General features: G+C 49.3%; 1 protein-coding gene and 2 non-coding genes across 3 annotated transcripts in view; all 3 read right to left on the bottom strand.

Moving 5' to 3' along the window:
• The window catches only part of RPS12 (ribosomal protein S12), a 46649-nt gene that overhangs the window by 3288 nt on the left and 21039 nt on the right, over positions 1-22322 (bottom strand). Inside the window, exons 2-4 of the mRNA XM_069606679.1 lie at positions 18295-18411; positions 17702-17804; positions 15952-16053 (exon numbers count right to left, since the gene is read on the bottom strand). Coding sequence (XP_069462780.1) covers positions 15952-16053; positions 17702-17804; positions 18295-18411 — 322 coding nt within the window. The remainder of the gene's footprint in view (positions 1-15951; positions 16054-17701; positions 17805-18294; positions 18412-22322) is intronic.
• On the bottom strand, positions 18093-18166 carry LOC138460458 (small nucleolar RNA SNORD101). The gene has a single exon (XR_011263159.1). It is a non-coding gene; the product is annotated as a small nucleolar RNA SNORD101 (small nucleolar RNA).
• Positions 18490-18563, bottom strand: LOC138460457 (small nucleolar RNA SNORD101). The gene has a single exon (XR_011263158.1). It is a non-coding gene; the product is annotated as a small nucleolar RNA SNORD101 (small nucleolar RNA).

Raw genomic sequence — 22322 nt, 5'->3', positions numbered from 1 at the left:
GCTTCACTTCCTGATGTAGAACATTGTGGTGTTGTCCGTGAAGATTCTCACCACTTTGCCGTTTCAGGGGGGAAGGAATTGAGGGCCCAGAACACTACCTGCAGCTCCAGGATATTGACATCCTCATTTGACAGCCACATGCCTCTGGCATGTTGCCGTCCAGTGTGGGCCCCAAGCCCTCCACGGAAGCATCCTTGGTGACATCCTTTGATAGGGGTTCTGAAACCCTGTGCCCCGGGTGACATTGGAGGGGATGCACCACCTTATCGCTTGAAGGAACCCTCGTTGAGGGCTCTTGTCTGCACACATGTACCCTGAACTCCTGAAGAGGTCACATCTGAAGCCTGCAGAGCTGGATAAGGTTAGATGCATGAAGATATGACGAGCAGAGTTGATAGTGTTGTACCTTACTCAGTACGGTTGCTACCCTGAGGGCAACGCTAGGCAGGGGACAGCGTTGAGCATGGCTCCCAGGAACATTGCATTCTGCAATGGCATCAAGCAGGACTGATCACAGAAAATCCCAATCAGTCACCTGACGTCCTTTCAGTGTGCCAGACAGCCACCTTGACTTGGCCTGATGAGCCAGTTGTCGAGGTACATTTACACCCTGTAGACGAGATGGGCCACCACTGGTGCCAGGCACTTCATAAACATCCTGTATGCCGACTTCAGGCCACAGGGGAGGGCCTCGAACTGGTAGCATCTTCCCTGCACCACGAAGCGCAGGAACTGCCAATGCTTCCTGTGGCTGGGGATGTGGAAGTATGGTCCACCAGATCCAGCAACATCAAGAAGTCTCCTTCCTCCAGTCGGCTGAGCACGTGCTGAAATGTGCCCATCCTGAATTTTTGGGACTTCAGGTATTTGTTGAGCAGCCGCCTGGAATAGACCAGAGCCCTCCATCGCCCCTTTTGTAACATGGCCTTTACCTCTTGCAGGAGCAGAGGGATGTGCTGTTCCTGCCGGGCAACTGGAAGGATCCGCTGACATTTTTGTTGAAATTCCAGGTTATGTCCCAAGGGCGAGAGCATCCAGCACCCTACTCTTGGTGATCTTCCACTCGCTGATGGAACACCAGCCAGCCACCCACCGGGGTGCATGGGTGGGGGCCAGACATTTTATCGTTTCAGTTCTGCGTCCCACCTAGGGAGTGGCGATACCCACCTCCCTCAAAAGCCTTGGAACTGCCTCTGAAGGGCTCCTGGACTGAAACGAGGAACCTCCACTGAAACTCTTAGTTGAGGTACTGGACTTTCTGCTGGAGGCACGAAAGGAAGGGTGGTGTTGCTGAAAAGAGGGCCCATGGCACAAGCAGTTTGTCAGTCTTGAAGGCCTGCAAAGATAGTCGACGATCTTCCCAAAGAGGTTGTCCCTGAAGGGTATATCCAGTACTCTCGTCTGGACCTCCTGGCAGAAGCTGGGGTCCTTCATCCAGCCTCGACGCTGGAGACAAACACCCCCCCCCCCCCATCTGTCCGAAACCGGTGTCGGATGTCCAGGGCCACCGTAATGGGTCTGACGCCACCTCCCCATGCTGGAGGCCTGAGATCGCATCTACCCATTAGGAAGGGGGCCAGTTTGTGCCAGAATTCCGTTGTACCAGGCCACTACCGCCAGCACGTTAGCCGCCTTGACCGAGTAGGAACAAGTTCCCCAGCATGGGTTGGGCATGGATTCACATGCTCATGAATATTCCGTCGTCAGGCTGGGAATCCTCGGTAAAGAAAAAGTCAGTATCAGTTTTGTTTCTGATCTGTGTTTTAGTAGTAACCAATCACTGGTCTCTGGGTCATACTGCCCCCAGCCAATGACTGCCCTCTCCCAAGCCCTGCCCGCCACCCTCAGATTTGGTAGCACGCAAAGTGGCAGTATGACCAAGTGAAGAGCCGCAGAGGGGTAGGAGGGATGGTTCGCATGTGAATCCATGCCAGACCCATGCCGGAGAACAGTTACAGGTAAGTAACTTGTTCCTTCTCCAGCATGGGGTCTGGCATGGATTCACATGCTCATGAATATAAGAATACATAGCAGTACACAAGTACAACCACGGGATGTGGCAAGGCTCAACATTAAGCATCTTACCTCCTCACCAGGCTCACCTTAAGCGAACAGGTTGCGCAGCACTGCCTGGCCGACTCTGGACTCCTCCCTGGAATCCCGGTCAACGCAGTAGAAGCTTGTTAAGGTTTGAGTCGACCTCCACGTAGCAGTCCTGCAGATGTCCAGCAGGGGCACACCAGACAAGAACGCTGTGGTGGCAGCGATCGCTCTGGTCGAATGGGCTCGGACGGCCGGGCAACGGTCGGTTTGCCAACCGATGACAGTGCATGATGCAGCCACAGAGCCATCTGGAAATAGAAGCCTTCGAGAGAGCCTTCCCTTGGTCCACAGGTCCTAAGTTCACAAACAGCTGTGATGTCTTCCAAAAACTCTTCGTGCGGTCCACGTAGAACTTCAGCGCTCTAGCTACATCCAGCGAGCGCAAAGTCCTCTTGGCCGGCGACGAAGGGAAAAAAGACTAACACCAAGGGCTCGTTGAGAGGGAAGTCAGACGGCACCTTGGGCATGGAGGGGTGCGTCCTCAGCACCACCCTCGTATCATGGAAAGTCAAGTATGGAGGCTTGCAGGAAAGGGCCTGAATCTCTCCCACACGTCTTGCGGAGGTGATGGCCACAAGGAACGCCGTCTTCCACGACAGGAACTTCAACGGAGCCGAATGCAAAGGCTCGAATGGCGGGCCCATGAGCCTGGTCAGCACCACGTTGAGCTCCCACGCCGGGGCTGGAGCCTTCACCGGCGGGAACGATCGGAACAGTCAAACTTCTTCACCAGGCAATGAGACCACAGGGACGACCATCCTGCAGTTCTGGTGCATCGGGAAATCGTTGCCAGATGCATCTTGATGGAAGCGTGAGCTAGTCCAGCTTTGGCCAGCAACAGCAAGTACAGCAGCACTTGAGGGGCTGTAATATCTTCTGTGCACGGCACCAGCAGAAACGCTTCCACTTGTGTCCGTAGCACGAGAGTTGGACGCCCTGGCCTTTGTAAGAACCTCTCTGCAGTCAGCCGGGATATTGTACCCTCCAAACTCTAGTGCTGCAGGAGCCAGGCCTGCAAGTTCAGCGACTCCGGGTCGTGATGAAGAATGGCACCTTCTCTGGAGAGAAGATCTGCGTCCGTCGACAGTTTGACTGGCGGGGACGCCGACAAGCCCAGAAGGTCCGGGAACCAGATCTGTCTCTGCCACCTCGGTGCAACGAGGATCATCCTGCACCGGGACCTCTTGAGTTGGTTGATGAACCTGAGCAGCAACGGCGGAAATGCCTACAGGAACAGGCCGTCCTAGGGGAACGAGAAAGCATCGCCCATGCTCCTCGCTGGGGGAACCTGGCACTTTGAGTTCATCACCGTCGCGAACAGATGGATTTGGGGTTCCCCCATCGCCAGAAGAGATGAGCCACTTGATCCTGGCGTAGTTCCCCACACGTGGCACGAGCGCAGCTCCCTGCTGAGTCGGCAATGGTGTTTCTTATCCCTGCTAGATAAGGCACCAGAAACATCCCCTAGGCAACGCCCCAGTGCCACAGATCCTGGGCTTCTTTGGACAGGGCTGGGGGATCTGGTTCCTCCCTGCTTCCGGATGTAGAACATTGTGGGTGTTGTCGGTGAAGATCCTCACCACCTTGCCCTTGAGGGATGGGAGGAATTTTGAGGGCCCAGAACACTGCTCGGAGCGCCAGTATGTTGATGTGGAGCGGCCTCTCCTCCGGGAGCCACAGGCCTTTCGCGTGAAGATCTCGGTGTGCACTCCCCACCCCTCCAGGGAGGCAGTCACCTGGTTATGCTGGGGTCTGAAAGTCCGTGACCGCGGCGAGATGCACGTGGGTGCCCCACCATCAAATTGTATGGCGGAATGCTTCGTTGAGCGAGATCTTTTCCTCGAAGCTGTCCGTTGCTTGAGTCCAACGGGCGTCAAGGAACTCATGCAGAGGACGCCTCCGAAGCCTGCACAGGATGGCCTGCGGCCTTTCCTCCCACGGCGAGGCCAACTGTGCTACTGAATCGAGCTTGGCTCCCCGAAACAGCGTGACATGCAACAGAACCAGGTGGGATTTGGGGAAGTTGATGAGAATTCCAGGTCCGTGAGCAGCCGGACGGTCTTTGCTGTGTGTTCTACGGCGAGTTCCCTCATCCCTGCCCGGATGAGCCAGTCCAGGTAGGGGGTAGACATGGATCCCCTGCAGGCGCAGCCACGCGCTAGGCACTGGGTGAACACCCTGGGCGCTGACTAATGGGAGGGCCTTGAACTGGTAGTGCCGCACTCGGGACTACGAACCGAACCTGAGAAACAACCCAACGATAGGAAGTCGCCTTCCTCCAGCTGGACCAGCTGGAGGGTGACCATCGGAACTTCTGTGCCTTGATGTATTTGTTTAGCCGACGCAAGTCCAGGATGGGACGCCAACCTCCTGTCTTCTTCCTGACGAGGAATTATCTCGAGTATACTCGAGCCTCTTTGGGACGAGCTCAATGGCTGAGCATCGCCCTTACCTCCAACAGTAGTTGGGGGACGTGGTTTTCCTTCCTGGCCAGGGGAGGAATTCGGGGGCACTTCTTTAGAAATTCCAGAGTGTGCCCATGGGCCAGGGCATCCAGCACCCAACTGGAGATGGACTTCCACATGCTGACGAACTGTCAGCCGGCCTCCCAACAGGGTGCTTCGGTGGGGGCCCCGACGCGACGGCTGGTTCAATCTTGCTTGGAAGCAGCTTTGCCGCCCTGGCCTCCCTGGTGACGACAGATCCACAGGACTTGCCTCGTCCCCTGTAGGCTTCTTACGAGGAGCGGGTCGCCCGACAGTAGGTCGAGGAGCCGCCACAAAATCCTTTGGAGGCACCTTGCTTGCCTCTGGAGTTCCGAAAGGGCAGCCGCCGTTGCTGCAGAACTCCCAAGGCCCGAGTCGTCTCCGTGTCGGCCTTGATGTCCTGCAGCGACTCATTCACATTCTTTCTAAACAAATTGTTCCCGTCGAAGGGCATGTCCAAAACCTTGGCTTGCACGTCCTGGCGGAAATGTCCGTGGCCACAGTTAGGGCATGATCCGACGCCACCTCACCCTCCTGTAGGATCGCCAGGGTCTGTGCCCTCTTGTTGTCCGGGAAGAAGTCAACAGGGGGGCGATCTTGTACCACAATTCCCTGTCGTAGTGGGCCACAATCGCTAGGGCGTTGGCCGCCTCAATAGTCATCGCCAAGATGACTGGTGTCCAGCTCCGTCCGTTGGGGAAGTTGAGGAAGCCGATGCGCACCCCCCCCGCTTTCTTCTTGGCTGCCGCTGAGATGGTTGAATCCGGGGGGGGAGTGGGGGGCTGCGCCCTAAGGCACAACGCTGCGGCGGCCCCCGTTGCCGGGGCACCCTCACCGCTCGGACTACTCACCTGCTGGGCTCTTGCCTTCCAGCCAGTTGGAGACTGGTCCGGCGATACCTCATCGTCCGATCCGACATGTTGAGCAAAACGCAGTCCACGTGCGTTTCGTCCTCGTGGAGGCAGTAAAGGCATTTCGAATGCTCGTCCTCCTTGAACACATTTTGTATGTTACATCCAGGGCAGATCCTGGACAGTTTGCTGGGAGTCGAGCTTCCCTTCTCCTGGGCCATGTTCCCCTCGTCCACAAGGCAGGCCTCAAACTTCTGGAATCCTCCAAGAAGCTTAACTCGACGAAAACTTCACCCTTGAAGGGCGTAGCCAAATCTGAAATGGGTCCCTGTTGATCGGAAGTAGAAACGGTGGAGCTTGAGGCTCGATTAAACCGAAAAATGAGAAATCTGAAAAAGCGCAAAACGCAGTAAAAGCTGGAGAGCTATAGCACGAGGACTCCCAACACTTGAGCGTGCGGTAAAAATCTGAGGATGGCTGCCAGGGGCGGGGCTTAGGGAGAGTGCAGTCATTGGCTGGGGGCAATATGACCCAGAGACCAGTGATTGGTTACTACTAAGAAACAGATCAAAAAAGAAACTGATACTGATTCTCTTTACCGAGGATTCCTAGCCTGACTGGGAATATTCATGAGCATGTGAATCCATGCTGGAGAAGATGATCCTTCTCCCCATCTCATCCAACTTCTTTCCCTCGTTGTCTAGAGGGACAGAGACATGGGGTTAGATCTCTTCACCGCCGCCACAGAATCTGGCGACGGTTGCAACCGTAGGCACCTGGGTGCAGACTCCAGCACCCATTATTTTTTCCCCAGCCTACCCTGCTTGGCTGGGGCCAGGCCCTCCTCCTAAATGTCTTCCAGGAGGGGGTATAGCCTTAGTCTTCCTCTGTCTCGAGCCTCTGGTCGATGAAACCTTCCTTTGTCAGCTGGAAGAGTTCTTGGTGGCGAGTGGTGCTGGGTGGCACGTCTGCTTTTTCGCCAGAGGTTGATCCGGGGCCATGGTGTTTGGGGCATCCTCTGATTTTCCAACACCAACATGAGCAGGCTTACTAGGCCCTGCGCCGCCAGCATTTCCGCGATCTGTTGCCCCTCTGACACCTGGATTGTGTACATGGACACCTGTCTTCCTAGTCTGGTGAAACATCAGTTCCTTGGAGAACTCACCTGCACCCTGAGCGGTCAGATTCAGGCTTACGCCACCATCCTCTTTCGGGTGTCCTCCCGCCTCAGTGGCAGGGACACTCGGGCACAGCCAGGGCTACCTTGAATGGGTCTGCCTTTTTGGCCTTGCCAGTACCAACTTGATCGTCAACTATGAATTCTCTTGCACCGCGTGGGCCTTTGATTGGCTTCTCCCACAGCTTAGCCAGGTTGGCCTGAGGAGGTGGATCGCTGGCTGAGATGGAGGCAGATTAGGTTGAATATGTCCTGCCCGCTGCGGGACCAGCTTGTGCGGCAACCCCAATGGAGACTGCTTGGCCCCTCTTGGGCCCCACAGATGGAGCCCCCTCAAAGGACTTAGAAGCCCGCTCCTCGGACCGGCTATTACTGGGTGATGCATGCCCCTGCTTTAGGCGCAGGGCAGAGGACTTGGCGCCGAGGAGCTACATTGCCAGTCCACTGTGACGATACTTCATGGTTCTTTTGCTGAACCCGAAGAAGAATCTCCTCGGTGGTCCGGCTGGAGACAGGCACTGAAGGAGTTTGTCCTCTACACTTTCTGCAGTCCGCAGCTGGAACAGAGCTTGAAAAGGGAGCTCCCCTCTTCAATTACGACATGGTCTGGAACAGGCATGATGGCCTTCTGGAACTCGACGAACACGCGACAATCCTTGCCCTTGAGGGGCATGAAATTCAGACAAACTGATCCCTGCTTGTAGGCCAATGTAGAGAAAGCACAGGCTGACGAAACTTAAAGCGTGAAAAAGAAATAGCTCAAGGAGTCAAACTCAGACTCTTGAATGCACAGTAAATAAAACTGCTGCTATAAGGGGGCTGAGGGAGAGGGCAGTCAGATTTCAGTGATTGGTTTAGAGGAGAAATACAGTTTGTAAGTGCAGCGTTTTAACCGAGGATTCCCAGCCTGACTGGGAATATTCATGCGCATGTAAATCCATGCCAGACTATGCTGAAGGACATGTACCCCCAATCTGGTTTTATGGGTACAGCCATGACAGTTGGGCATGTGTTTGTTTGGGAGAGCTCCAGAGCAGATTACTGTGCTGCACATAAGTGAACCGCTGGTCTGGTTGGGTTGTGTGAGTGAGCTCTGATGGAGCTCGATTATGTTGCCGTTTTAATTGGGGAGGCATGTGGTTGCTGTTTAAGTGGAACATTTGAGAACTTGGTAGGAAGACTAGAATTTGTGGTGATTCCATTACACTGTATGGAGATCGCCTCAAATAGCTCTTTGCTGATGCAAGTACACAAGTTTGTATAATGTTACATGACTGGCTACCTTCGGTTTACATGCCGGTGGGTTCTTGGTAAAAGCCACGTAACTTTTTCAGCAGCTTTATTAAGGCCTAAATGGTTAACAAGAATCCTAAATCACATACAATGGCTATGCCTTCAATAGGTACCAGTTGCGACCATGCTCAACCAAAATAGCCATCACTGGAAGTAGAGTGCTGTTCTGGAAGGTGATATTTGGCTCAAATTGTGCATTCCGTCTCCCTTGGAAACGACCCAATTATCTAATGCTGCTTTGAGTAATTTCTGCCCACTCAATGGTTTGCTAACAGAAAATGTTCTCTCTCTCCCCTAGTGTTTGTAGCATTTCCTGCTAATCTTACCCCACTGCTCATTTTTTGGGGCACAAGCTCATGGACAAGCCCAGGCGCTCCAAAATTCCTAAAGCCACCGAAGCAGTATGACATGCATTACTTAACATATAATTTCTGATGGTTGTATCTGCTTAGATTCACATGCTGTGCATAGTCCGACATCCAGTGGTAACTGCAGAGTATTACATCTTGTCTTTTGAGAATTGAAAGGGAATGTCGAAATGGGTGTGCTGTAACAAGTGACGTGTACCCAAGATTCCTCACGCTTTGAGGTCCCTCAGATTGTATTTTTCGGCCAAGCGGGAGCCTTATAACCATTGTGAGTACAGAAAAGAGAAAGTAGTAAGACTTCTATGTTCCTTCCATCTGAGCAGGGATGACGGGTGGGCGCATGTGAATCTAAGCAGATACAACCATCAGAAATGCTTTTACGGTAAGTAATCCATGTCTTCTGATGTTTGTCAATCTGCTTAAAATCACAAGCTGTGCATAGACTAGCGAGACGTACCCGGAGTTGGAGAGGTGAGAAGGAACAGAAGTTTTAATACTGCCTGGCCCACCTGAGAATCAGATCTAGGAGTGTCTAGGCAATAGTGTTTTGTAAAGGAGTACACAGAACTACAGGTTGCCGCTTTGCAAATGGACTCAAGGGGATCATTTGCAATGAATGCCATGGATGCCCCAGTGCCTCGAGTTGAATGTGCTCTAGGCTTGAAGGGCAGTTCCCCTCGTAGCAGAGTAATGCATTTGACAATCCATCTAGAAATAGAGAATTTGGAGACCGTCTCCTTTTCCTGTGGCCACTGACAAGAAAAACCGATTAGTCTCCTTAGTGGACGAGTTCTTTCCATATAGAACATGACAGCTCTGCTTACATCCAGTGTGTGCAGGGTTCTTTCCCCCAGGCTTGAAGGATTTTGAAAGAACGTTGGTAGCTCTGTTGAATGGTTCACATGGAACTTGGAAATTTAATTTAGGCGCAAAACTAGGGTGAGTGCGCAAAACCACCTTATCTTTGTGAACTGTTACAAAGGGATCTAGAATAGAGCATGCCTGTAGTTCACTTACCCTCCTAATGGAGGTAATTGCTATTAAAGTCTTGAGGGTGAGAAGACTTGCTTTGTGCATGGGCTTCAAAGGAGCTCCCATCAGCCTAGTTAACACCACGTTTAGGTCCCATCCGGGAGCCGGGTTAGAAATGGGAGGGTGAATTCTTTTACTCCTTTCATGAGTCTTAATCCCTTGCATCGTTCACCATGACATTTTTTGTTGTGATGTGTATGCTCAAAGTGCAGCTAGGTGCACCTTTGAGTTGAAGACTAAGCCTGAATCAAGCAAGTGAGTTAGGTATAAGACAATGTGAGTGGGAGAGCAGTCCGATGCTCTGTTACACCAGATGACAAACTGTTTCCATTTACTAGAATAGCAATATCTAGTGTTAGGTTTCCTTGCCTCCCTGAGGATGTCCACACACCTTTGAGGGAGCTGCAGGTGTCCAAATTTTATGACAGCAGGAGCCAGGCCGCCAAGTTCAATGTCTGCAGGCATGGGCGAAGCAGCTCCCCTTTGTCTTACAACATGTTGTACAGGCAAGGCAGTTTGACAGGGTTGGCGGCCCCACATCAGGCATTGTGCACGATCTTGTTGAGAAGGGAGTTGGGGAAAAGCGTAGACAAATTTCCCTGACCATGTTATCCAGACCCCGTCATCTTGGTATTGGGCTTTTTCCAGGGTCCCGAACAGATAAGATCTATGGAAAACCCCATTGTGCAAAAAACATTGGCGCCAATGTCTGTGTAATTGCCATTCGTACTCCCTGGGCAACGGAAAGTCTCTGCCGAGTAAGTCTGCCAGTAGATTTCCCCTGGAACATGTGACAACAGGAACGTGTTGCGTTTGAGAGCCCACTTCCAAATGTTCGACACAGTTTGGACAGCCCTGGAGAATGAGTGCGCCCCCACGCTTGTTCAGATAGTACATGGCCGTGGTGCTATCCGAGGATTAGGATAGTCTTTCCCTGCAGGTGTGTTTCGAAAGCTTTTAGTGCTTTGAACACTGGCAGCAGTTCCAGCACGTTTATGTGGTTGGACGCCATGTCTGGCGACCAAACTCTGCTTCGGTTTGCTGAAGCAGGTGGGCTCTGTACAAGAGCGACTTCCACTGCGGGGGTGGTGAAGGATTTCCCTTTCAAGAGGTTTTCCCTTGACCACCACTGCAGCAAGAGAACTAGGGCCGGCGAGACTACTAAATCGCCCCACTGTCCCGTTGGCCTGACAACACTGGTTTCTTAGCCACTCGTGAGGAACTAAGTAGATACATGACGCCATCATTCCTAGCAGACGCATAGCCTTGCGTACGGTTACCCCTCGACTGGCTACACAGTGAGGGATTTGAACATGTTTTGAACCCTCTCGGAGGGGAAGGCAAGGCCGTCTTTTGTTCGAATTAGAGCACCTAGGAATTGTTTGACTTGACTGGGGTCTAAGCTGGATTTTTTCTCGTTGATAGAGAATCCCAGACTGAAAAGATCAATCGTCTTTTGGGTATTTGACACATCTCGTACGAGTCCCCTGTTATGAGCCAGTCATCGAGGTAAGGATATACTGGAATTGATTGCCTGCGCAGGTGTGCTGCTGCCAGTAGCATTGTAAATACCCTTGGTGCAGATGCTATGCCAAAGGGTAGTACCTTGAATGGATGTTAGTTCTCTATCATAAACCTGAGGTACTCTGTGCGCTGGCAACATCGAAGTGGTTTTACAAATTTGTTCGCTGGGCGCACATCTAGAACAGGGCGCATGGTTAGATCCTTTTTGGGCACAAGGAAACACACTGAATACTTTTTAACCTGTGATAGATGTACGAGCTCTATGGCTCCTTTTTGTTCCAAAATCAACTTCTTGCAGTATGCGAAGATGTTCTGGCGTCTGTTGTCGTGGAAGTGTGAATTTTGGGGACCGGTTGAACTCTACACAGTACCCGTGGGCCATGGTTTTTGGCACCCACTGGTCTGTGGTTACTCCCTCCCATGGCTGAAGGAATGAGGTCAGTCGGCCCCCCGACCAGGGAGGCATTGGAGGGGACTCGAATCATTTGCAACCTGAGGCAGGAGACCCTCTGGGGGTAGGGTTCCTGCCCCTCCCTTAACCCTGTACCACCAAAGGGGACAGCGCCGTGGTAAAGTGTTGGTCTCTTGTGGAGAGTTCGTTTCCTGAAGAGTGTTGATGAGTGGCGTGTTGGCCACGAAAAAACCTTTGGTTTCCAAATCCTCGCCTTGTGGATGTTCTGAGTAATTTGGTCCAGACTCTAAGGTTTCATTTTTTTTGCGGTCTCTAGGGACTCGACCACCAACCCAAGTTGGATTCCCCCACAGGTTGGTTTATAAGCGACAGTTGCGTTTCAGGTTTAAACCCTAAATTTTGAAGCCATGCGCATCTCTTGAGAATGCCATGAACGAGGGCTCGACTGGCCGTCTCGGCAGAATCCAAAGTGTTCTTCAAAATGCTTAGGTTAACTTGCCTAACGGGTTCGTAGAGGTTCTAGAGGTTCTAGAGCCTCTTGTATGCCTTCTTGTAATAAAGCCCATTGCGCATCTGCGTAACTGGCCAATAAAGTGGCGTTATTGGCAATACGCATTAAGTACGCTGCTGCTGTGGTAACCCTCTTACCCAGGGTACAGTCTTTTCACCTTCTTTGTCAGTGGGTTCCTCACCGGGTCGACAATGGTATCCCAGGTCTGTTCCTTTTAGTGACTACCAAAGAATCTGGGTGGAATGACCCAATATATAGAGGATCTGAGGCAGAAGGGCGAAAGTCAATTCTTGGGTTTACACCTCTTGTGAAAACCGGGGTAGTCTAGATGGAGCCAGGTGTTTTTAATCTAAGGAGAGGGATGGCCTGGCTGGTGGTTTCTCTTTAGGTACATCTTCAACGAAGTCAGCTTCAGGTGCTGCCTCTTCAGTGGCAATTAAAGTGTTCAGCTGCCTTTGTTACATTACGTTAAATGTCAGCTCATCAATCGGAGAGGGATTCCTTGTAGGGGTATTTTGAGGAGAGTCCAAATCCAGAATATTTGGGTCTTGTGGCTCTGGGGACTGCCACGGTCGAGTACCCATATCTTGGTGCTACCCCAGGCCTCAATGGGCTAATCTTCAATGGGCTCATATTCCTCGTTAGAGAAAGGATTTTCCTCTACATTGACAGGAATGCCCTCTTCAGCAAGATCATAATTATATATGTCCTCTTTTAAAGAGGGGTCAAAAAGCATTTGGAATTTAGCTCTAGGGTTAACAGGGATTTCCTCCCTTGGCCTTCTAGGTGTAGGTCGTTCTACACGTGAAACAAACCTGTCCAACCTTTCCATGCAGTCCTTAAACTTTTCCCTAGTCCAGATTAACTAGAACGGTCTAAGGGTTGAAAAGGTCTCAGTCTTGTCGCAAAAGTGTCTAGCACTCTTCCGTCCAAAACCGTAGAGATTTTTGCCTCAACGTCGATAAAGTCCTTCCTCTCCCTCAGAGAAGTCCTCTGGCAGGACCAATGAAGGTGGGGTATCCCTGTGTCGTCCTCTCGACTTCTGAACGCTCTCCTTAAATCTCGACAGATCTTTGGGCCTTTCAGAAACCTTTGGAGAGTCCCTACATTGCAGTCTGAGAATCGGCGGCCATAATTTCGGCTGCCATAATTCTTGCCAGGCTGTCCTTTACGTCCTCACCAGCCCGGAGGCGCGTAGGTACATCTGCCGATTGTATGGAGTCTTTTTTGGTGGAACCAGGGCTTTGCTCCCATCGGCCACCTTTTCCGCTAGTGCCGTAATCCTTCAGCGGTGGTAAGGCCATGCTCGGTTTTTCATCGCTGTACACCTTCTTGTGATGCTTATCGACGGAACTATGTTTTTGGGGTAGCGCCCTGATTGCCCAGTCGCTAGGTGCACGCATGTGGCTGCGTGAGGGCTGCCATCTCGGCGATCATCACCGGACTGAAGGCTAGGGGTTGCGTACTTAGTGCCGTGCACGTCTGTCGCCGGGGTGTGACTTCCCCATGGTAGAGCTTACGCCATGCTTATTGGGGTCAGGGACAGAATGCGGAATGAGCGTTCCGTCGAAAGGTCAACCACCTACGGTTCAGAGGTCTGATATCACTCACTCATCACATTCGGTGGTAGCGGCAGTGGGTGAAGTCCCAGCCTTGGACATACCACTCCTTTAAGGTCTTGGGGCGGAGGAGCTTACAGGCCGTACACCCTTCCTCTTTGAGGGGCAAGCACCGGTTACAGTCTGTGCTTATCCTTCCCTGGGAATTTGCTCTTACAAATAGGGCAAAATCTAAATTGAGTCCTCTCCATAGCTGAGGTTACACAGAGTGACTAAGACCAAACTGAAAAGAGGGCGGAAAGGCATTTGTTTGAAAAGAAATGTCCACCCCGACCCCACTCTCCCTACTGTATATGCCAGTGGAAGGTCCGGCCACGTGGTCGCAACGCCGACAGGATCACTGTCAGTTCTCAACTGAAACAGCCGTCGAGACAAGGGACGGGTGATCTTTAACTTTTATAGAATTATTTGACTAAAGGCTGGTTGGACAATAGCTATGTTCTTTACGGACGCCGCATAAGGGCGACCAGTTATCTGGGTGGAAAAAAACAATCTGAGGGACCTCGACACGTGAGGGATCTTGGGTACCCTTAACACAGGGATAGTGTTACAGGCACACCCCATGTCGACCCCCCTTTCGATTCTCGAAAGACAAGATGCACAGCATGTGATTCTAAGCAGATTGACAAACGTCAGAAAAAAGCATATCGAGTGAAGCATGAAACATTCTGCTTAGTTATGTTAAAAACCAAGAATGCCAATAAAGGAGCAGCATACGACACTGCCCTTGCATGGAATACTGTTACCACTTATGCAGCTGGGTAAATTAGCCATTTCAAAATAATAAGGAAGCAAACAATACTCAAGAGCCAACTATGCTGTTTCCAGATTTAAGCAGGCTGTAGTTCCATCCTGGTAAAGGAAAATTGCCATTGAGGAGTCAAAGATTTTAAAAAAGCACTTCTAGTGACAAACAGCTCACTAGATGGGTAGAAGAGTCTTGGGGGAGGGGCAGATAAGAATTGGGACAGTTTTCAGATTAAATATTGGTCTCAACTATGTAAACTAGATAACCCATCTGATCAAATACAGTTCTCAGACATTAGACCATGAAGCCCGAGCTTGAATCCTCTGCCACCAGAATAGGTCTAAGCCCAGATTGCCAGTATTGAAGGGATATGGATCATCCCATGTTTTCCTGGGACAAAAATACGCTCCCCTAGTGGATGAGGAGTTAAATGAATGCAGGGCATGTTAAAGGAGGGCCCTGGAATGAAAACAAGGTAGCTTGAAGGTGTACTACTGATGGATTGAATCTAGGGATTAACCAAGCAGCAGAAACATCCACAGAAAATTGTGTTTGCATGCCAGAAAAGATTAAAAGGGCGCATTCCCAAGCACTGTCAGACCATAGTCCGGTGAGAATGGTTGTACTTCAATTCATGAATCACATTTTATTTTAAATGTGCAACATTGCAAGCAGAAAATCAAAACCATATGGCATAGGTCAGCACACCACAGCAATATATTCAACAGTTCATATTAAAGTTATTTTTCTCACCAAATGTGGAGTGCCTTGGGGCTCTGCTCTACATTTCCATGAACTGGCAACGGGGTTACTTCATGCAGCCCCCCCCCCCCACCCATCTCAAAGATGCAACTGCAGCTAAGTAGGTTATCTGGCTAAACCATATATCTTTAGGACTACTGCTTGGCAGTAATTGTGTTGCATACTGCTTGGCAGTACAACAGGTCTCTCCACTTTTCTACTGGTAGTCCAATTTTTGCTCCTGCCGTGTCATGGGTTTGTGGGGCAACTCCTGGTGCGCTCAAGAGAAACCGATTTGTTATGGACTTCAAATTCCATCTTCAACTTCTAGTGGTCAATTAAGCCCATATTAAAGGAAGGGAGGTCTGCACTCCAGTACTGGCACACTATTCAGGTAATGCAATACCCGGGCTTGGTTATCCGCTTCCCTCCACTCTTACTCTCCTGAATGCTGTTCCACGTGGGACTGACAGATCCAGAAGTTGACAGCATGTGACATTTTCTAAAATTGCTAACATTTAGAAGAGCAGGTGCATTAATTTACCCCTTCACATTGCCACCCAGTTCACACCTTGCAGAAGTTATGTTTGCAGGTGATCAGGGAAATCACATTGCGAGGTGTCCAGCTGTAGGAAACCCCCGATGAGAAATTGGGTCGTATTCTTTGCAAATCTGTGGGCCAATCTTTGTTGCTCAAGAAAATCTGCCCTTGTAGCCAGTTCACTAGTGCTGCCCATTCTGAGATGTCTAGTTGCTTTGCCTTTTATTCAATTTTGTGTTATTGTATTCAATCCAATGTGATCTGGCTTGCTGTACATTGTTTTCATACTGCCCTGCACATTTTGGCTTTATATCGTTTTCATTGTGCTGCGTTTGCAAGACATAAAAAGTCTTGGGCCAGACTAGAAACCTGACCAACACCAAGGCAACTTCCAAGGGATGGCACAAGGGCATACACCAAGAAGGAAATTCACAAAAAGCTGCTCATTTATAAACTTCCCCCTCCCTCTAGCATAAAACAGAAGGGGTGCGATATTTTGAGGATGCTGTAATACTGACAGAATTCATATCCATAGTTGGGCTTACCTTGACAACGACACAGCTGCAGCCAACCACCTTTCGGGGTTTGCCTTCTCTGTCAATTTTACAAAGGCCAACCCACTCACCGAGCTTCTTGTTGTCGTCAACCTGCAGAAAGACCACAATGCAGTAATCCATACAAACAAAATTAAATGCCAAAAACACAGCTGTAGTCGAATTGGCTAACGATCAGCCTGTCATGTACAGCAGCACATCATTTACTCTGCTACGGTTAGAAACATGGAGAGAATATACGCCGCATTTGAATTGGGAGTTTCACCACTTCATGGAGAATCTGTAAGTGCGCAACTGATTATGGCCTCCAGAAGAGACTCATGGTCCAGCTCAACATAATTGGTCACTGCATAAGCAGGCTGCAATTTTACCATTTGAAATCTAGAAAATGGCTGTATGACAAGTTGTCCTGTGTCCACCTGCATCGCAGGTCTGCAATATTTGGCTCTAGAGTACATTTCCAATTTACCCAAGCCACAGCAGGTAGTGTGTGAACGCTGTGTAACAGCAATAGCCATAGGAGAATTCAGCCACTGAAGATGCTTGAGGCCCATCGATAGACCACTCCATCTTTACAAACCCAAATCCTTTTAATAGCCCTTTCAAAAGGTTGAAGTGGCAGCCATTTGCCTCAGCAACTGATCATGCACACTGCTAAATACTTTTTCAATGCAGTAAAAGAAACACCCTTAAATGGCCCCATTATTTTAAATTACTGCAATACACCCCCTTCCCCCAAACACGCCACCAAGTAGGGTAAATCATGCCCTTAATTCACATGTGCCTGGTTTCCATTTATCACCAGTTAAAAATCGGACTCCCTCTAGTTTGTGTTCTGACGCAGACTACAAGGAAACTGGTCCGCTTTATCGCCAACTTTCAGTTACTCATGCTGTATAGGCCATATGTATCATTCCAACATTCCATTACTAGCTTGTACTTGGCAATGCTGCCCTTGCAGATTGTTACTTAGACATTGTCAAAGCTATTGAAATCCAGTGTGCAAAAGCTGTGTGTACCTCCAGAGTTCTGCACAAAGGCCCTCTTTTTACAATATATAACCCAGCAAGCTAACCACACCATATACTTTTGCCAATGTCCCAATAGTGCCGACGTGCCATTCTCTTGCCCCTCATTCACTCAGCCATCTCACGATCAGACTGCCACGCAGCCCTCAGCAACCAGGTATACGGCTCCAATTTCGCCATTTCAACACGTTTCTCAACTTTGCCACTCCCCCTCTTCAATATTACACTGTCCCGCTTTTAGAGGTTTGTTTGGAACAGTATTTAGTTTGGCACAGACCACCCCATACAGAGAAGAGATTAATCTCCTTTAATCCCCAACCAGATTGGCTAATTGTCTTAAACCAGCCCATCAACAGAGCCATCAGCCCTCTTTCCCTCTGGATGTACTCTCCCCAGCCCCTCCCCCCCCCGCCCCAACTAATTTGGTGTAAATATTGACACATAAGGTCATAGTCTGCAGTATACCATCAACATTAAGCCAATTATACATTTTACTTCTTCGGTCCACTGGAAAGCTTGCACAATGGGACTTTAAAATGGTGCCATTACGATCAGTAGTTGCATACACCCCACGCCGAAATGTAATTATGAGAACATAATTAGCAAAGGTCACACATGTAACATTGCATGAAAAAAACTTTAGTTTTCTCTTGGAACCAGCAAATGAAAATGGCAAGCAAGTTAAGATCTCAAATTCGAAACTTCATACTCACTTTAATCAAGTTGATTTGGTGTTCAGCACAAAGTGCCTCGACCAGCTTGACATACATGGGCTCGTCGCAGTTTGAAGCAAGTACACAAAGGTGAGCTTGACGTCTAGAAGGAAGCCACAAGTAAAACTAAGGCATAGTAAGCAATGATGGTACTACCATTGTAGTATTTACAGTATGCAGAACTTAAGGCAATAAAATACTACAGGTGATCTTTAGAGTAAATAGCTATTCACATAGAGGCCAATAATGCACATGTGAAGCAATGCTAACAGCACACCATCCTGACCCATTGCAAACTAAAGATAAAGATCTCGCCCAAATCAAAGGTTTGGATACCTTTGGTGCAGTTTAGGCTTCATTAAAGACCAACAAATATTTTATTTATGCCACAGATTGTCAGGGTAATGTTATCACTCATAATTTGAGTGAAGGGGTATCCGACTATTACAAAATCATCATTCAAACTGTGACATCACATTGCCCAAGCTACTGCTTTAGACAGGCTCAAGAAAATAGAAAATCAAACTTTGCTCAAAAATACTCTGAAGAATAGAACGGGGGGCATATGGAGGGGGAACACCAATAGGACGTACTTGTCCAAGGCCTTGGCAGCTTCACGAATGCCACGGGCTAATCCATCATGGATGAGTGCGGTCTTAAGCACCTCTTGCAGAGCAGTGTTGACATCCATTACACCTCCAGCAGAAATGCTAAAAAATAAATAAAGCAGGTTATTTTTCACAAGCAGCTATTCAAAAAGATTTAACAATGCAGATGTACGTACTACAGGTTGTCAGAAATCAGTTCTCACTCATGATTAGAGTGAAGGGGTATCCGACAATTAGCAAATCATCATTCAAACCTGTAGCTTTTCTCAGGTTGCTAGCAGCAAAAACATTGCCAGGCACAAATACAATAGTCAAATGTTAAACTACCTTATAAGGGATCAAAATTGCTCATTTATAGAACTGCCCTAGACTCGGTTCGCTTTACTTCCAGCCTGGATCTCCAATCCAGGTTCCCCGGCTTCTCCTTGGTTTTAAGATAGTTGTAAGCCTATTTTCAACATTAACATCATTTTATCATGTTACCAAGCACACTGCCTCCATCCCATCATCAGTTCTTGGGTGTCTGTTCCTCAAAATGTATATGATTAGATAGTTTATTTATATAGCGCCTATACACAATGTGTTTCAAAGCGCCTATGGAGTCTCTTGATCACAAGGGGTGGCTGAGGAACGCAGCGTAACCAGGGGATACTCGCCCATGGTCAGACTAGCAAGAGAAGAGTGGCTCACCAGAGATTGTGCTCCAAAAGGTCTCACTGTAATCGGCCAATTATCCACAGGGTAGGAACGATGGGTCACAGGTTATGAGTTGGCATTTAGTTGGAAGAGCCAAGAGAAGTCCAAGTACCAAAAGCCAAACATAGATGGTCGGAGACCCCATACAAAGAGCACTGTCTCCCAATGATCAACCTCTCACATTTCTTGCAGCACAATAGGGTGGCTGAATTATGTGAGCAATCTGTGCGCCTGCCATCTGAACCAGTTAGTGGGGCAGGTAAGAGATTCATAACACTGCGCTGCAGATAAAACTCATGCCATGCATTCTCTTTACCATGTACATTGAGGTAGGGCTCTTACATCTCTACACCTGTATGCTGAACGCCTTTACCAGAAAATCGCTTCTCACAAATCGAAGCATTGCCTTGCACTTTACCTTGGATGAGAGCAGATTAGTAAATGGATGCGCTCCCAAACAATCCAACTAACCACTTCTCCAGTAGATAGCTGGCATTACACCCCAGAACAAGAACAGTTTCACCATTTAGATAAATTACAATCTACATCAATAAGTACTTAAAGACTTACACTGCTTGGTTTCAAATAACCACATCTGCATGACGGTCAGGATGCCTTCCAATTCCTATTGCATCTAGACTGAATTGAAACCACACAACGTACAACATGCAGCAGAAATACGAACAGCAGATCACTTCATGACATCTGCCAACACCAAAGGGTTACACTGCTTGGGACACCACCCCAGATCATCTACATTAACCTGGGGGTAAAAGCCATGCCAAAAGTTGCATTAGTCGCAAGACTAGCAACCAGAAAAATGGCAAGAACCCCACCAACGTGGACCTGAACAACTCCATTTCATTTAATGGCTGAAGATTAAACAGACCTCTGCAAACAAACCATACCTGTCGTTAGAGTGTTACGGCAAGTGCGAGTGAGTGGAATATTTCAAACACAAAAAACCAACCAAATAACTATTTTCTATCTTTAATAATGACATCCATCTTATGGCGATTTAGCACTAAAACCACAAAGGACAATTGATGTAGAATGCAACATTTCTCAAACGCAATGAATAAGGAAGACATAGAAGCTTACGTTTCCATTAGAATGATTCTGATCGACAGATCCAAATACATTAAAATCTAGTGCCCAAAGACCTCCCATATCAGGGGTCTGCAATGTCCAAACAAAGCCCATCAACCCTAGACAGGCTAGTGGCGAGTTATCAGAGTTGCAGTCCAAATCAAGTGAGCCACAGATTACAAGCCCAGACTTCGAAGGGAATTCATTTATTAATAGGGTTTTGTGATGTTACTACACTTTACGGATAAAGCATAAATGCAGCATTATAGTTGGCCAGTGTCAAGCTGTGCTGCACCCTATTGTGAGACATACTTTGCTTAAGCCTAATTTGTGGAAGATAGGTTTTAGCCTAGGCTTATTGCTCATGTTAGCATATTTTGCGTTTAACATTTGTTAAAAAGTAGCCGTATCTTGCATTTAGCACAATTTTGTAAGTTAAACATCTGTCAGTATAGGTTAGTCATATGCCACTTATGCACTCGGAGATAGAACTGTGCTGTACCCTATAATCTTCTCCAGCAGTGATCTGGCATGGATTCACATGCTCATGAATAGTCCCAGTCAGGCTGGGAATCCCCCAGTAAAGATTCTCCCAACAACCAATCACTGAGCTCTGGTATCAGGTCATTGCATCGAATGCATCTCTAAGTGTTACATTTTGTTGAAGTGCATTTTTAAGGGTATTTGGTGCACATTTTTTTAGATGGAAAAAATGTAATGCAAATGCATGTGGATGTAAGATTTTCAATGCAATGACCATAAACCCTGAGCTCTGGGTCACTGCCCCTAGCCAATGACTGCACTCTACCTAAGCCCCTCTGGCAGCCATCTACAGATTTTTACGGCAGTCAAGTGTGGGAGTCCTCATACTAGCTCTCGACCTTTTACTGCGTTTTTCGCTATTTGGAAGAGTTTCTCCATTTTTCGGTCAATCGAGCCTTGTGCGCCATCGATTTCCCTACCGATAAACAGGGATCTGTTTTTCGTCTTCATCCGCGCCTTTTAAGGGCGGATTTCGTCAAGTTTCTTCGTGTAAGAAGCTTTAGGCCCATGCCGCGTGCACCATGTTGGTTGGAGAAGGATTCCACCCCCTTTTCAAACTTTGTTGTGACTGCGTTTTACGGAATGTTCTCAGACGTCAAACATTCCCAGGGCCTTTATTGCCTGTACCTGACACACAAGGACGATTACGCATTTTGCTGGGAATTCGACACGTTGAAAGATCGACTGAATGAGTGGCTGCAGGCCAAGGCCCCTGCACCGGATGGTTCCCGGAGCATGCCTCTCCCGGATCTGGGAAAGGCAAGCAGGCTTCCAAGTCCTTTGAGGGTGCCCCACTGCGTCCACTGCCACCAGGAGCGCCGCTGCAGCGGGCTCCTTCACGGCCAGGGTGCGTTTGGCGTCTCCAGCAACTGGTTACCAGCCAACGCTCAGGATCTTCACCCAAGAGGAAATCTGACCATCTGGGCAAACTAGTCCAAAGCCAGCCTGCCCACAGCAGAGAAGGTGAAGCAGGACAAGGCTTCCGGGACGGCAACGAAGGCCAAGCAGGACAAGGGACTGGTCCTGAATGTGAAGGCCCAGATACACCCGAAGGCTCTGCCTTCCATTGAGGTGGCTTCCCTTTTTAAGGCCGTGGGGGCAGACCTGCAGGGCACCCTTACGAAGGCAAGCGTGTCGCTCTCTGCCAGGAGGGAGTGTTCATTTCAACCCATTGAGAAGACCCCCGGAGAAGATGCCGGTCATCTCTGAGACGTCCCCTCTGGATGTGAAGGGGTGGAGGTCCTGCAGGGCACCGATATTTCCTCGGAGGAGCTAGTCTATTTTCAGAACACCCAGGAGTTAGAGAACGTCGGCAACAAAGGCGGCGATGGAGAGCCTCGTGTCGACCAGGGCCTTCGCTCTCTTCCTGCGCCCCAGCTTCCTGTTCCGCCTCCGCTGCATTCTCTACGCTACACTGGTCTCCGAGATAGACTGATCTGGACACAGCGACGGGCATGGACGCCGCTGGTGGGGTAGGGGACCTTCCAGAGGCGAAGAGAAAGACTGCTTTCAGTCCCACTCTTGGATGATATTTGGGACAAAGGCCTGCCTCACAACCCTTCTACGGCCCTGGCGAAGAGAGACCTGGAGAAGACAAACCGGGCGCCAAACTCTGTGCCGAAGTTCTTGCAGGCCCAACCATCACTGGACTCCGTGGTCTCTGAAGTCATCAGGTGCTTCTTCCT

The sequence above is a fragment of the Ambystoma mexicanum genome, chromosome 4p (assembly GCF_040938575.1).
Source record: "Ambystoma mexicanum isolate Mex_15411 chromosome 4p, UKY_AmexF1_1, whole genome shotgun sequence".
NCBI lineage: Eukaryota > Metazoa > Chordata > Amphibia > Caudata > Ambystomatidae > Ambystoma > Ambystoma mexicanum.
The sequence above is the reverse complement of the archived record's forward strand: the minus strand, read 5'-3'. Positions and strand labels throughout refer to the sequence as shown.